The following is a 16370-nucleotide window of genomic DNA, read 5'->3' on the forward strand; positions in this document are numbered from 1 at the left end:
TTATTTAATGAGTACAGAATTTGAGTTTAAAAGATAAACAGTTATGGAGAAGGATGGTGGTGATGATAGAACCACATTATGAATGTATTTAATGCCACTGAAATGTACACTAAAAAAGGTTAGGTGGTAAATTTTTTATGTGTATAAATAAAAAGTAAAATAAAATTAAAAATTTTTCATTAAAAAAGTAACTTGATGTTACCATAAAAGTAAAGTTAAATACAAAACCACTGAATTATAACAAATTTCATCAAACATTTGGTTGTTTGGGGGATGAATAAAATCATAGGCAAACGTAACACATTAATAGGTCAGTGTCATTTAAAATACAGCTCTTAATTTAGTAAATTGAGTTCTTGATTATGAAAATGGATTAGGACTCATCCTTTGGGGTACTGAACATTTTCCACACCTTGGTATGCACACTGGGATTACCTTTTATTCTAGGAGTGTTACCGAGATGCTTCTGTAAGCAATGGGAAAAGGTTTCCTCAACAGCAGCAGGCGCTCAGGCCTCAAGATTTTATGATTAGTAGTTCATACTCTGAATGTTTTTGTAAGAGAACCCATTTAATTCTTTCATCTGCTTTATGTTTTTAAGGATTGTAAAAACATTAACTCTGGCCTAAAAGGACAGAAAAATCTCAAGTTAGGTCTAACCGAGCTATCCTGCAGATAAATTCTGTGCTGCTTTAAAGGGAAAAAACCAAAACAACATGTGTGTGTTTGGCCTACTGAGCATCATCATGAAACTGATGGGAAATATTATGTATCTGTAAGTCAGCTGACAGCTTGTGATGCTCAGGAGTCAGCAACTGCCACTACCTCATCCTGCTCCGCCTTCCTGCTGGCTTTGCTTTCTAATCTGTCCTGACTCAGAGACGTGGTTAATTCCACTTTAAAGTTTATTTCAGAAACAAAATTCAATTTCACTTGCGGTAAAGGCCAAGGGAATGAAAAAGGCACACTGCCTCTGAGAGCTCTGACTGGATGCCACGTCCCAGGGACCACCGTCTTCCTGGAGTGGGAGGCGAATGGCCCACTTGCTTGCCAAAAGCCCTGTAATGAAGGTTCTTTCAAAACCACATTGAAAAAAAAGATGGTCTTCTAATTTGTAAAAGGCATCCCACGTGCTTTTAGCTCATTTTACCCCACATTTTAATTACTTTGTATTTGTAAACATGGGTACTAAAGGCGTCCTCAGGCAGCCTCAAAGCCCCCAACTCCCATCAATGAGATTTGAGAGTCCTGGTGTTAAAAGAATGAAATGACATCTCCAGTCATTAAAAATAAAATTTTGTTCTTACTCCACGATTTCATCTTGCCTTCAAAAAAACATTAATGCAAAATTAGCTCTCTTGGTTTTAGGGAAAGGGTACGCAGGATGCAACTAAACACTTCCTTTCAGACGTTTTTGTTTTGCATGCCAATATGCAATGTGAAGTACGAGTCCATTATGACTGCAGATAATTTCTACTGAGAGAAATGTAAACATCTTGCCAAAACATTTTTTAAGTGACTTAAGCTGATTGTTAATTTTACTTTCNAATGTGGAATGGATACACTTTAATTACTACATTTTTAGCATAAGGAATTTATAACTTGTTTGTTGAATTTTTAAGAGAAATGTAATCGAGGTGATTATGATAAGTTAATAACCTTTAAAAACTTAGTAATAGTTTGAATTCTGGTGCTCTATCTGTATCTCAAATAAAGTCACATGCTTCCTCTGCTCCTATGAGGTCAGGGTCTTAAAGAACCCGGGGGAGTTTGCAGCTTTAATATTTCCAACCTTGTCATGTTTCTGTGGGTTAACAGACATTACTTCAAACTTCCAATAGGAGAAGCCACTCCATCTTCTGGAAGACGCTGCGTGCCAGAGGTAAAACATTCATTAGAGATGATAATACTTGATGGAGGGTCCTGGAGAATGGGGCCTTGGCATTAATCATCACTGAGATTTTCAGATTTTCCATCCACTCTCATTGAAGTACATTTCCTTCAATGAAGGTTTTATAATACAAATTTTAGAACTGCATTTGGTCTGCTATTTTTCCTTCGGGCAATCAAGTAAGTCTGCATCCGTTCGGTTTACACAATAAGGTTCCCTACTTCCCTTAGTCCCTTTCATTCCAAACCCCTCATCCTTTCTTATCATGTCCGCCTATGCCTAAGTTACACATTTATAAGGATTTCTTACTTGCTAATTTTTAAACAGCTGCGTACACAAGGATTACTCTCCACAAACTGGCCCTTTTGGTACCTGAAACATGGCATCTTGGATTTCTGAGCGCTTATTTCCTCTGAATGAAGACTGTGTGTCAGTCTATATCGATGTTAAATTTTTTTCCCGCCAAATGTATCTTTTATACATTTCTGTCTCCTGAGTTATTCCACTTTTAACAGAATTCTTAATTTTCACTGCATGATGGGCTCCTATTCAGGGGGTCTAGGTTAGAGAAGAAACCTCAGTTTTGCTCACAAAAACAGAGGCTAGACATTTAAAATCAAATTCAACCTGAAAGTAATTTATTTCTTAAACGGCACAATTTAATCATGGTGATGAATGAATGCTCTAAAATTTATGAGTAGAAGGTGCCAGTCTAACTGCTATGTCAGAATGAACTGCAAGCCACAATACATATGGTCAGCAGAGTTTAGCAGATAATTCCTCTTGTAAATCCAAGGGCGGGACAGTTAAAGATACAAAATAAGTTATTTAAAATGATTGAAACTCGTCGTCACTCAAAAGCAAACCTCTAACAGTGGGCAGCTATGCCCCATCCAGTGTGGAAACTTGATTTGTGTGCTGCCTTCTCTTCTTAACTGGTCTCAGTTTCCTTTCTAAGCCCCAGCGAGGAACTTCCTGCAGACTATTAACAGTGGCCTTAACGAGATAATCCATCTCCATGGTTTCTCCACATCATTTCTGGAACATACTGGAAGGGAATATTTTTGCTGAATCTAGAGTAGTGTAGTGATAAAATACTAAAAAGTGTAATAAATTCCAATAACTTGGATAAAGTAAAGCAAAGCATTAACCTCTCTGGGCTTCATTTCCTTCCCTATCAAGTGATGTGGTTAGACTAAAAGACCTTTAGCATTTTTCTTTCCTCTCACATCATACCCACCCACTCATTTAACATCTTTTAAGCGTCCCCTATATACCTGGCACTCAGGCATTAGAGAAACACACATGAGGAGTGTTCCTTGCCTTCAAGGAATGTTTTGTCCCTGGAGGAGACAAGTGTGGAAACAAACACAACGTGGCCATGTGTCTGCCTGAATCATGAACACGTGTGGGGGCGCTGAGCTGGTGGAGGTACGCAGCGCCAGGGTGAGTCTGGGGAGCGCTCCACTGAGGTGACATTTGTGCTCATCAGAAGCCTGAAGGGAATCACGTAGCTCTAGAAGTTATGCTATGACCGCAGTGAGATGCTAACACGACCGGCACACGACATTTTATAGTATATAAAGTTCTTTACATACGGAATAAATGAACACCAAATAATCAGATCGTTAAGAAACTTCAAGTTGAAGCAACTTATTAAAATGAGACATACTCATGGCCTCTAACTCATTCAAAAACAAATATTAGGTAAAGTTTACTATTTAATGTAATATACACTCTAAGCACACTTGACAATTACAAAAATTAATCACATATCTATTCAAGCTGTACAAAATGATAATTCTGAAAAGTAATTTCCTCAAGATTATGGAATTTGAAGTTTAGTCCCTAAACTTCACACGTGAAATTATAAATATATTTCTGTTGAAGCAGAAACAAGTATAATAGTGATTAAACATGAAAATTAAGTGTATGTTAAATGCATTAAAGCTTCCTTTCAAATATCTACATGAATTAATTTAAGAAACTTAATGTTAACTTTGAAAGTATATCTTTAATGATATGGAAAGTAGACAGTTGTAATGCAAATAGCAAACCTTATAGTGACAAATAAATCTTTAATTAAACTTCTTTTTACAGTCTTCTCTGCCTTGGAAAAGTAGAATGTAAAAGTAGAATGTGATTTGTAATAGTAGAATGCTTTTAGAGATCATGTTAAGAGTATTCCCTTCAATGAGAAGAGATTTAACCTTTCTTTTTTAATGTCAAAGGGCCTTACATGAGAATCAGATCTTCACCTTTTAAAATTGAAAACCTAACTAAAACACTGTACCAAAAATAAGAGTGGAATGGCTTCTTAAGCCAGATAGGAAAGTTCTACTGATATTCTGTAAATTTTTCATATTTTACTTATAGAATATTTAACATGGCAGAATAATCCCATNCTGCAGCCTGAACGGGGCCCAAGGCGAGGGCAACAGGCGCTGGTGGGGGCCAGGCGAGCGTGCCTGAGTCTACATTCTGCGGGAGCATGATGTGGGGGAGGGGAAGGACTACAGCGTGGGCCAGAATAGGGGGGAGCTGGGGCAAGGTAATTACACTGGACCCCTCCATCATAGAGGTGGCAGCAATTCATTTTACAGTAGACACCTATTCTGGATATGGGCTCGCCCTTCCTGTCTTAAAAACTAATTTAAAAATGGTAATGGAAACAACATGTTAGCTGACATCATTGGTATTCACTTGAAGAAACAATCCTTAACAAAAGATCACATCATGAGTTAGTGAAAAACTCGGAAATATAAACCCCAACTCAATTACATCCTTTTTCATTAGATTCTTCTAACAAGAATAGTGAAAATATTCAATGCACATGCAGTTTCTCACCCAGAAAATACAGACACATAGGCAAGTAAGTGTGTACAAAAACATTAAATGGTTTAGGCTTCAATTATCTCCATTCATAGCTTGGAAGGATTAAACTGCTGCATTTTCATCCTTGCCAAGTAAAGCACAGCCTTCCCTTCAAATGAAGAGCCCTCTGGCTCAAGTTGGCATCAAAAGGAAGCCTTAAGGAGTTTTAGAAATTTATATTGAAAGTTTGACTATGTGAACTAAACCATGTTAGGCAAAATGAAAATAAAGCTTAATGACTGCACTGTATCCTTTCAGTGTGAAGTGTCAATGTTTTAAGAAAAATATTCCAGTGGAAATTCTGAAAACATCTTCATATGTCATTTAGAGTTCCTGCATAAAGAAAGTCTCCTTGGATGATGATAGTCATTGTATTTCTAAAGGAGTAATACTATGGCTCATTTTGGGAAAATACAGTTAATAGAACACTTGTAGTATTTTCTGGAAGCTTCAGACATTTCCACAGAGAATGGTTCAAAGCAGTATCATAATCTGTACTGCTGCTACGCTTGAGCTAGGCGGCTCTGCCTCGCTCATGGTGACACCTGCTCTGCGGTGCTGTCCAGTTTTTCTTAGGCCTGGATATATCAGTGAACGGGCAGCATAAGAGGGTGGAATAAAAATGTCTTTCACCTGCTTCCACTGTTCATGAAGAGGTCCGCTGAAGGTCACATGACTGTTGCAATCACTAAGAGAAACTAGCGAATGCCAACAAGTCCTCCCCTGGGCAGCAGAATTCAACTGCAGTCTCAGAGGTCACCGACTCAAACACTGGAAGGCATGAGGCCCTCACCTAAATAGCCAAGATGATCAAATAGTAAAAAGGCACAGGGCACACACACTAAGTGACTAAGGGTCTCAGGATGAGAGACAGTAGGAATGAGGGGACTGAGATCAACCAAAAAGAGCCCATCACTGACCAAAAAGGATGGTGACCGATTAGCTCCAGCCAATTGTTGTTGTGAAAACATGATTTTTAATATGAAAATCCAGTATTTAAAAAATATTGGAATCTAATTCAAAGCATTTTAACCAGTATGGAAAAAAAAATTTAAAACATCTAGAGACTCAACTTGAAACCTCTGATAGATTATTGCTTTGGTTACATTTGTTTGCAGAAAACCAACCCTACCTTCCTACATTCCCTATAGCAAATAATACTGCCAAATAATATTCTGTACAGATGTACTAATTTAGGACGATGATATGAGGAACTTGTTTGAATGGGGTCCCCATTCACAAGATACTATTCTCAGGAAGATGTCTCAATTTCTAGGAATTGTTTTAAAATTTCACTTTTTAAGCACATCACCTTCTATCTAGACGTCCCTTCCCTTTCTTTGTCTTTCCTGTCCTGAAGCACTGGGACCACAGTGAAGACTCGTGATGCTTACAGAGAGCTCGGACTGCCTCTCACTTAAGAGACTGGACACTAGACACACGGAGACTCAGACGGCAGGCTCTGAACACAGGCTCACATGATGACAAGACCGCAATGCTGGGTAAACAGAAGCATACTCCCGCCTGCCTTTCCTCACCAGTCCAATCATTAGCAGAAGTGCTTCTGTTGTAAGAAAGAAACCGGGGCTGGATTTATTTATTTCAGATCCTGAATGAACACCAACATCTTCNAAAAAAACATCAATACGTTGGCAGTTACATCAAACTTCCTCTTAATGCAAGGCCAGGTGAACTGCACACCTATTCTAGTAGTAGCATCTATTATGTTTGCATAGTGGCTATTTTACTTAGTGAATACAGAAAATTTCAAAATGATGAGTGGATTCACAGGAACAGTAAAACATTCTTTTGTGCTATAAAAAAATGAAAATTATTCAGAGTGATGTGAAGACCATGATTACTTTAAAGAAGAGGTTTTCCCCCATTAAATGTTTAGAAAACTATCATTCCTATTTTAATGTCTTCTGTAAAGACTTCATATGAATTTAATGAAGCTAATTCATGTGATAATTATAACAAAGATTTTCCTAGAATCCCCAGGAAGCTATTCACTTTTCTCATGAGTTCAACTCAAAGCTCCTACCACCAAGTATGTGGACCCAGCCTTCTTGCCAATGTATCCAATAGCTCGGCATGAATTTTCACCACACTAGGGGTGCTTTGCCTGTGGTTACAGAGATGTAGTCGTTTATGAAGATACTTTCTTTCCTCAAATGCACATTCCCACTGAAGTGTTTATACTTCCATACTCATCTCGGGAAACCTCCTAACGTCACCTGAGATTTGGGTGGTGACCCACCACAGCCCACCTCCTCTCCTTCTCCCATGCACCCCCACACGGCCATCAGCACGATTTAACAACGGAAGAGAAGAGCACGTCTGAGCTCACTCCTTGTCTCCCGGGAGGCAGGGTAACCTCACCTGTCACGCGAAGGCCTGAGGGGCAGGGTAACCTCACCTGTCACGCGAAGGCCTGGGGGGCAGGGTAACCTCACCTGTCATGCGAAGGCCTACCTACCGTGCCCAGGCTCACTTCCTGCTACCTCTCTGGAGGAACTTCTCTCTGCAGGGCCCTTTCACCTCACAGCCTCCTGTGAACCGACTCTTCAAAATTAGCTCAAAGGTCGCCATCCTTCCCTAGGAACAGCGTTCCCTTCACTGCCACTCCACAAAGATGTCGCTATTGTCACGGTTACTACAATATTCCATGATATTCTGGTTTCTTATCTGGCCTTCCTGAGTTGCTCGAGGGAGGAGTCAAGCCTAATTGATTTTTATAGCTCTATGGTTCCTATGTGCTTGGAAATCGTATGTGTTCAAATGGCTGTTGAATAACGAAGTGACATCACACACACACTCACACACACACACACACACACACACACACACACACACACACACAGTGGTTCTTGCAAATTTGCTGGTGCTTTCTAAAAATAGTCATTGCATCTTCAAATGGGAAGTCTTGGGAAAAGAAGGGTCTTATGGTAAAGCATTTCATTAAAAATAAATATTTTTTTACTGAACAGAGNCGTGTGTCAACGGGGCCATGGATGAGAAGCCCCGAGGGCCAGAAACAGCCGAAGCAAAGGCGTGGCGCCTTCCGAGGACAACCAGGGCCCGCTGTGGGGGGACGGCGAGCCGAGTTGAGTTCAGTGCGAGCGCCAGATACCAGCCGGGGACTCGGGATGGAAGTCGGAGGGGAGGCCAGGGTCACCATGTGTGCAGGCCAAGGAGCCGGCACCTAAGGCAGAGGAACAGGGAGATTGTGGGCGCCCTGGCGTCAGGAGGCGTTACCTTCCGTTTGACTGGAGCCTTGTCAGCCCTGTGTCTGTTCAGCTTAGAAGCACTTGTAGGCATGAGTTTCCTCACTCTTGAGTGCCTCGCTGATGTCTCACCTCTTAAGAGCAGTAAGGCCCTGGGGGGAGCAGAGGCACCACGTCTGACCAGGCGCACAGACGGGGCTAGCCTGAAATTCAGACTTCAAGAGACATGGCTTCGAACAGCATCGCCGCACGCACCCTTCAACTACTAAAAATAGAGAAAGCCTGAAAAGCCTGAATTTCCCCTCTTCCTTCCTAGTGTCTACGAAGAGGAGCTGAGGAACAAAGAAATGGCAGGAAGCAGGAGGCAGGAAAAAAAAAGGCCCGAATTAATAGAAGCATCTACATCCGCGTTGAAAATGCGAGTGCAAACTGTAGTGCTCCAGTTTGGGAATAGTCATGAAAACTAAATCGTGGGCCACCAAACTTCTTCTGTCATTTTAACTCCTCCCTGCAAGAAGGGAATCAAGCTTTGGAATTTGTGCCGCTTTTTCAGTTGCCCTCTACGTCTGTTTGGCTCACTTCAGTTACCAGTTACTTTCTGTAATGATGGTAATTTATAAAAGCCTCAACATAACCAAGGCAATCTGTTTCTAAGAAGAAAATATTAACTTGATTCAGGTTGCTTTTTCTGTTCCTTTCCTGGAAAATAAATTAGACACCAAACAAGGTCACCAAAGCCATAATGCCCCCAAATAAATCAGGTCCTTGCTGACAGGTAACACATTTAATCCACTGGCAGGCGTTCTGTTCGGAATGATAATCTGAAAAGTGTCCCTTAGTCCTTCTCCAGTGTACCCAGTGGAGCCCGAGTGACACTAGCGAGAATGCGGCTTCACTGGCGCTCTCACAGTGCTCAGGGAAGGCTTATTGATCAGACGTTTGTGTGAACAGTCATCAGAGGGAGAAGCCCAGTTCTCCAGCCACATGCCTGGGGCAGGCTAGATAAACCCCACAATGGGAAGAACTTTCCAGAGCAGACAGGACAGACAGCACCTCTCCCTGCACTTTTCATTAGCTCGCTGTGTTTTCCTCTCTTCGCAGGTCAAAATTTGAGGGCTAGGGCTGTGTTGACAGATTGCAGAGTATGAAGAATGCTACCAAGGTGTGAGGAAATTAATTGGTATCATCTATTAATAGGTAATAAACTCTGAAAATGAGATAAAGGGGAAATGGGACAATACTATGAAGTGAATTTTAATAGAGCTACATTTCATTTTCCTTCTTTACGAAAAAAACGCTTTAAGAGACATACCTTAGTAGACGATGGTTTCCAACAGAAAAACATGAGAAACCTCACATTCTTCCCAGTTGTTATCAGCTATAAAATTTCCCTATTTCATGCAGCATACGTGTATCAAGTACAGTTTTAACACCCGGTACGTAGGCCCATGGTTCCTCAAACAAGATTTTGTTTTACCTCATGTGACCACTGTGTGTTTCTCCAACTGGAAAGTCAGTTGCCTTTTTCTAATATTTTCAGGGGTTGAAGGCCTCGGGTCTACCGATACTGACTAACCATCTCTGTCAGTGGGGTCACGTAGTCCTCTATGTGGGTTCTTATTGTCAAAAAGGACACAGTGATCATCAGATTAAGACTTTGCTAGGCTTTTTTGGGGGGGAAGGTGAGACAGGCTCAAGCCCAGGTTCTAATCATTGGTACGAATAGTTATGAAATCAGCAAGTGTGATGTTGCTACAGCAGACTAATATCTCCAAAGTTTCTCTCAGTCGTGTTTAGGAATGAACGTGTGTAAGCATCCGAGAAGTTGCAGAGTGCTTATAAAACCATTTCTTGGTACTCTGTCTCCCTGGTGTCCTAACCTTATCAGAGAATATAAGGATAACATCAGAGACACAGCTGCAGTTTTTAGTAAACAGGTCTCTTCATCTTTGCCGATAAAGATCAACTATTATTTACAGCAGAATTTGAATCAGTTCAAACTGAATGCATTTCAAAGGGATTTATAAGATAACCTCACAATATCTTATGGGTTTAATTTGTATTTTTAGAAAAATGGGCAGAGTTCTTGAAAAAAGTCTCCATTATTTTCTATACCCATGCAGATAAAACTCCCACAGCCAAAGTTGCTAAGCTTTGTATACATTTCTGAGAAACCCCCTGAATTTTAAAAGAAAATCCCTTAAAAAATACATGTTTGACTTTCTGCAAACCAACACCATTTTCATCAAGAGCTTCCTCTGTTGGCTATTAACTCTTTCGCTGATAGAGGCCTAACCATCAGGGATAGTTTGAGCACTTAAAAATATACTAGCTGTCTTCAGGTTCCGTTCTGCTGCCCAAACTGTGCCTATCTGTTCAACAGATACCCGTCAAGTCCCCGTTTGCTGCTGGCCCTGGCCCAGGCACAGAGAAGCGACGGAGAAGAGCATAAACAAAAACCCTGGCCCTCACAGAGTTTTAGAACACAGAGTTGCTATAGAATGAGAAGATACAGTAAAATGTAAGTGAGTAGTCTTTTAGCAAATGCTATACTTCCGGAATATGATGAAAGGGCTTTGGAGAGAAACGAATGCAGAGCAGGGTAAGGGGGTCCTCAAGAGGTACCGTTCTGAACGCACAGCAGGCCTCCGTGAGAAATCAGATGACATTCAGGTGAACACAGGAAGGATGGGAAGTACATTTGGAAAAATAACTTGAAAGAGGTGAGACAGGTATCTGGAGGAACAATATTCCAGGCAGGGGAAACAGCTACTTGACCCGAGCCTGGAGACGGGGCCTTGCTTTGTAGTGTTCAAGGAGCAGCAAAGCCTCAAGTGGGAACACAGAACAGAGGTCAAAGAGGTGATGGAGGGCCCCAGCATGTGGGGTCGGTAGGCCTTTGTACAGAATTTGGCTAGTTCTTTAAATGAGACGAAGAAGCCACTGGAAAACTTTGAGAAGAGTGACATGACCTGATTTCTATTTTTAAAGATCACAGCAGCTCACGTGTTGAAGACAGACTGTGGGGGACAAAGATGGGAGCAGGGGACAGCAATTGGGGTAACTCAGGTGAGAAATGACATTGTCATGGAGCAGGATGGTTATGGTGGAGGCGGTGTAAAGTGGCCAGGCTGTGGATATGCTCTGAAAGCAGAACGAACAGTACTTCCTCACAGAGTTGCTGTGGAGTATGACAGAAAGAGGCTGCGCAGATGACTCCAGCCTTGTGACTGAGGAGCTGGGTGGATGGCGCTGCCCTTTGATGAGATGGGGAGATTGTGGGTTAAGGAGGTTTGACGTAAAAGAGCATACCGATGTAATCTGACTAACCATTGTCACCCCAATAAATTTAATTAAAAAGAAAAACAAGTAAAAGGGCAGGGATGCAGTTTAGGAAACATGGTCTGAGACGTCTTATCAGACAAAGACATAGATGTAGAGATGGCGGGCTGGCAGCCTGGACATGTGGTGTGGGCAGCTAGAGGGAGGTCCAGCCTGGAGATGTACAAATTTGGGAGTCATTAGCACACAGGTGATGCTTAAAGCCATGAGATGGCCAATGGTGTGCCAGGAAAGAGGGATAAGAACCTTGCCCAGCTCCACTGAAACGTATTACAAACAAACACTCTTGAGTGTTGATGCGCACCAAGGTCTGAAATTCAGCTGCATTTAAAAGCACTTCAGACATACATCAGTGTGTTTAAAAGTCAAGTTGAAACTTCCGAATACAGCATAAAAGAGTGACGGGTTGCTATGATGACATCCTTGAGGTTCAGATATTGTAATACTTGAGTCAAGTGATCTTCTTTTTCATCTTTGGACCATTAGTTTCTAGCATCATGCCTCAGAGTAGATAGAGGCACAAGAAACAATTACTGAAATTGATAAGTGCAAAAATATTTGTGATACTAAAGAAATTTTCAGGTCATGTTGAAATGAAATCAAAATCACAATGAGATACCACCTCACACCTGTTAGCATAGCTATTACCAGTGAGAGAAGAAACAGGAAGTATTGGAGAGAATGTGGAGAAAACAGAATCCTTGTACACTGCTCAAGTAAATTGGAATGTAAATTGGTACAGCCTCTATGGAAAACTGCACGAAAGCTCCTCAAAACATTAAGACAGGGAGGGCTACCATATGACCCAGCAATCCCTCATCTGGGTATCAACCCCCAAAATTGGAAAGCATTTATTTGTAAAGATATAAGTACCCTTATGTTCACTGCCGTATTATTCAAGGTAACCAAGACATGGAAACAACCTAATTGTCCTTTGAATGGATGATGGGATAAAGAAAGTGTGGTACACATTCACAATGGAATATTACTCAGCCATAAGAAAGGATGAAACACTGCCACAGTGTCACAGCATGGATGGATCTTGACAGCATCATGCTAAGCGACGTAAGTCAGATAGAAAAGGGCAAGAACTATAGGATTTCACACATTTGTGGGATATAAAACAGAAAGCAACAAATGAACAAACAAAACAAACTCACAGACACAGGCATCAATCAGTATGGTGGTTACCAGAGGGGGAGGAAGATGAAGAGGGAAAGGGGGTCAAATATATGGTTACGGAAGGAGACCAGATTTTGGGTGGCGACCACGCAATGCAATGTACAGATGACGTATTATAGAATTGTACACTTGAAACATATAATTATTAACCAATGTTACCTCAATAAATTATTTTTTAAAAGGAAAAAATTAAAAAGTCCTTATCATTTAGAGATACAGACTGAAAAATTTACAAATGAAATGATATGTTTGGGATTTTTTTGAAATTATCTGGGATGGTAAGGGCTCCTGGGTAGGTTGTACAAATGAAATAAGATTGGCCATATATTGATAATCGTTGAAGCTAGGTGACAATTAAATGTGCATATATCATACTATTTTGTCTACTTTTTCAAGTTTGTAGTTTTCATATTAAAAAGCTTTAAAAGTTTTTGAAATTTTAAATACATAAGCTAGGGCCAGCCGAGTCNGGGTAAAAATGGACTTAGTTCATCTTGAATATGACTAGATCATAATTCAAACAACTTAAACTATTTATTGTACATTCATCACATGGGATATTAAAAATATGATGAACTAACACAGTCATTTATGTTTATGGGCAGAATGTGTGCTGCTTCAGGATGCCCTAAACTGTCCCTCAGATTAGAAGACATAGCAGGTCACACATGCTAAATCAGGTGAAGTGCCCAAGCAAACAAGCTTGATTTAAAAGTCTGTATTACAGTCTAAAAGATAACTAGGGAGAGTTAAAATGTAGCACAATTCTATCAATTACTGATAAAGATTGAAAAAAATCTTTAGGTGATTAAAAACCACTGTTTGGGGTATACTAATACATGGAAAACACTATATAATATAAGTAAAACATGTAATTCTATTTTCATTATTATATAGGCAGTAAGAGCTGGTAGCTAAGGAAACCAAATGCTGTTTAAAAATGAAGTTTCTATTCTAGAGTTCTATTAATTATAAAAATTTCAAAATGTCTAAAGAGCTGCGTTTCAAAGGCTTCATTTTTGCAGAAAAGACAATTTGTGTTTCTGGTCAGCAGTATTCAATCCTGGATATCGGATTAAGAACACATCTATATTCAGACAGCAGGTGTGAGGAGGTATCAAGCATGTAACATGACCTGCTGCCAGACGTCCCATCCATCTCCTGGTAAAAGTCTGCCTGATGTTTTAGGTATCTGATGACCCAATTTATAGCCACTCAGTTATCCAAAGACTATTTCGTTACGTTAGTCTACTTGATATTATAGTAGCAGAAAACACTCTGTCCTTTTTTATTTTCCTAAGTATATGGTGGGGGAGGGATAGCGGCCTCGGATGCTTCCCCAAGCACACACGCTGCTACGCGCCAAAAGGGAGCCGGTGCAGCTGTTAGAGGCTGCTGAAATGCGTGCGTTGCTTTCTTCTCCAAAGGGAGCAGGAGGGAGGGGGGAAGAAGGGGAAGGGGGAGGGAAAGAGGGGAAGGGAGTGATGCAGACCACCTGACATGTATCAGGATGAGAAGGGAGGCTTCCATTTCAAACTAGGACAAAATCAAGACAAAGCTCAGGAACTAGGCGCCAGAATCGAGGAGGACTCGAGGAGGACTCGACTTGCGAACGTGAGGCAGAGACCAGGGTCAGCCCCCTCGCTCAGGGATTTCACTGTGTTTCGTATACAGATGGCTGGGTTTGCCCAGGATTCGAGGGTCTGGGTGTGACAGAATGAGAGAAGTATTTGCAAGAAACTGTGATGCACCTGTGGGTAGGGAGAGGCGTGGGGGACAGAGGGAGGGCCAGCAGGTCCGTCAGTGGGTGGGGCCTCTCAGTGTGGTCCCAGAGGCCTTGCTGAAAAGGCACCTGGATGACAGGAAGGGGTGGGATATGTGACTAGTGATTGGCGAACAGTACATTTTCTGGTATCTACAAGACACAAGGAGTGAACTGAGGTGCTGAGGGTCATGGTGCCAGGCTGGGACATCTCAGTGGGCGACAAAATCATCTAAAATGATGGTAGGAGTTAGACAACTGCCTGAGAGTGTCCTGTCTCCAGTAAACTGGGAAACTGGTAGGTGTCACTAATGAAAAATGAAAGACGGTTGGTGTAGCTAGGCGACCAAAGCCTCAAGGGTGTAGGATATTTGCAGAAATGTAGGGCAGGAAGCATTTTTAAGTGCAATTTGCCTCCCAGGGGACATTTGGTGATGTCCTGGGACGTTTTTGGTTACTACCGGTATTTAGAGGGTGGAGGCCAGGGACACTGCTAAACACCCTACAATGTGCACGACAACTCTCCACAGCGGAAAGGATCCAGCTCAGTGTGTCAACGGGGCCATGGATGAGAAGCCCCGAGGGCCAGAAACAGCCGAAGCAAAGGCGTGGCGCCTTCCGAGGACAACCAGGGCCCGCTGTGGGGGGACGGCGAGCCGAGTTGAGTTCAGTGCGAGCGCCAGATACCAGCCGGGGACTCGGGATGGAAGTCGGAGGGGAGGCCAGGGTCACCATGTGTGCAGGCCAAGGAGCCGGCACCTAAGGCAGAGGAACAGGGAGATTGTGGGCGCCCTGGCGTCAGGAGGCGTTACCTTCCGTTTGACTGGAGCCTTGTCAGCCCTGTGTCTGTTCAGCTTAGAAGCACTTGTAGGCATGAGTTTCCTCACTCTTGAGTGCCTCGCTGATGTCTCACCTCTTAAGAGCAGTAAGGCCCTGGGGGGAGCAGAGGCACCACGTCTGACCAGGCGCACAGACGGGGCTAGCCTGAAATTCAGACTTCAAGAGACATGGCTTTGAACAGCATCGCCGCACGCACCCTTCAACTACTAAAAATAGAGAAAGCCTGAAAAGCCTGAATTTCCCCTCTTCCTTCCTAGTGTCTACGAAGAGGAGCTGAGGAACAAAGAAATGGCAGGAAGCAGGAGGCAGGAAAAAAAAAGGCCCGAATTAATAGAAGCATCTACATCCGCGTTGAAAATGCGAGTGCAAACTGTAGTGCTCCAGTTTGGGAATAGTCATGAAAACTAAATCGTGGGCCACCAAACTTCTTCTGTCATTTTAACTCCTCCCTGCAAGAAGGGAATCAAGCTTTGGAATTTGTGCCGCTTTTTCAGTTGCCCTCTACGTCTGTTTGGCTCACTTCAGTTACCAGTTACTTTCTGTAATGATGGTAATTTATAAAAGCCTCAACATAACCAAGGCAATCTGTTTCTAAGAAGAAAATATTAACTTGATTCAGGTTGCTTTTTCTGTTCCTTTCCTGGAAAATAAATTAGACACCAAACAAGGTCACCAAAGCCATAATGCCCCCAAATAAATCAGGTCCTTGCTGACAGGTAACACATTTAATCCACTGGCAGGCGTTCTGTTCGGAATGATAATCTGAAAAGTGTCCCTTAGTCCTTCTCCAGTGTACCCAGTGGAGCCCGAGTGACACTAGCGAGAATGCGGCTTCACTGGCGCTCTCACAGTGCTCAGGGAAGGCTTATTGATCAGACGTTTGTGTGAACAGTCATCAGAGGGAGAAGCCCAGTCCTCCAGCCACATGCCTGGGGCAGGCTAGATAAACCCCACAATGGGAAGAACTTTCCAGAGCAGACAGGACAGACAGCACCTCTCCCTGCACTTTTCATTAGCTCGCTGTGTTTTCCTCTCTTCGCAGGTCAAAATTTGAGGGCTAGGGCTGTGTTGACAGATTGCAGAGTATGAAGAATGCTACCAAGGTGTGAGGAAATTAATTGGTATCATCTATTAATAGGTAATAAACTCTGAAAATGAGATAAAGGGGAAATGGGACAATACTATGAAGTGAATTTTAATAGAGCTACATTTCATTTTCCTTCTTTACGAAAAAAACGCTTTAAGAGACATA

At 42.0% G+C, this 16370-nt stretch overlaps 1 protein-coding gene across 1 annotated transcript in view; it reads right to left on the minus strand.

The window, feature by feature from the left end:
• Positions 1–16370, minus strand: part of ITFG1 (integrin alpha FG-GAP repeat containing 1) — a 140160-nt gene that overhangs the window by 95651 nt on the left and 28139 nt on the right. The window contains exons 7-8 of the mRNA XM_019643283.1: positions 15956–15982; positions 9328–9344 (exon numbers count right to left, since the gene is read on the minus strand). Coding sequence (XP_019498828.1) covers positions 9328–9344; positions 15956–15982 — 44 coding nt within the window. The remainder of the gene's footprint in view (positions 1–9327; positions 9345–15955; positions 15983–16370) is intronic.

Source organism: Hipposideros armiger, unplaced genomic scaffold (assembly GCF_001890085.2).
Source record: "Hipposideros armiger isolate ML-2016 unplaced genomic scaffold, ASM189008v1 scaffold_4, whole genome shotgun sequence".
Classification (NCBI taxonomy): domain Eukaryota; kingdom Metazoa; phylum Chordata; class Mammalia; order Chiroptera; family Hipposideridae; genus Hipposideros; species Hipposideros armiger.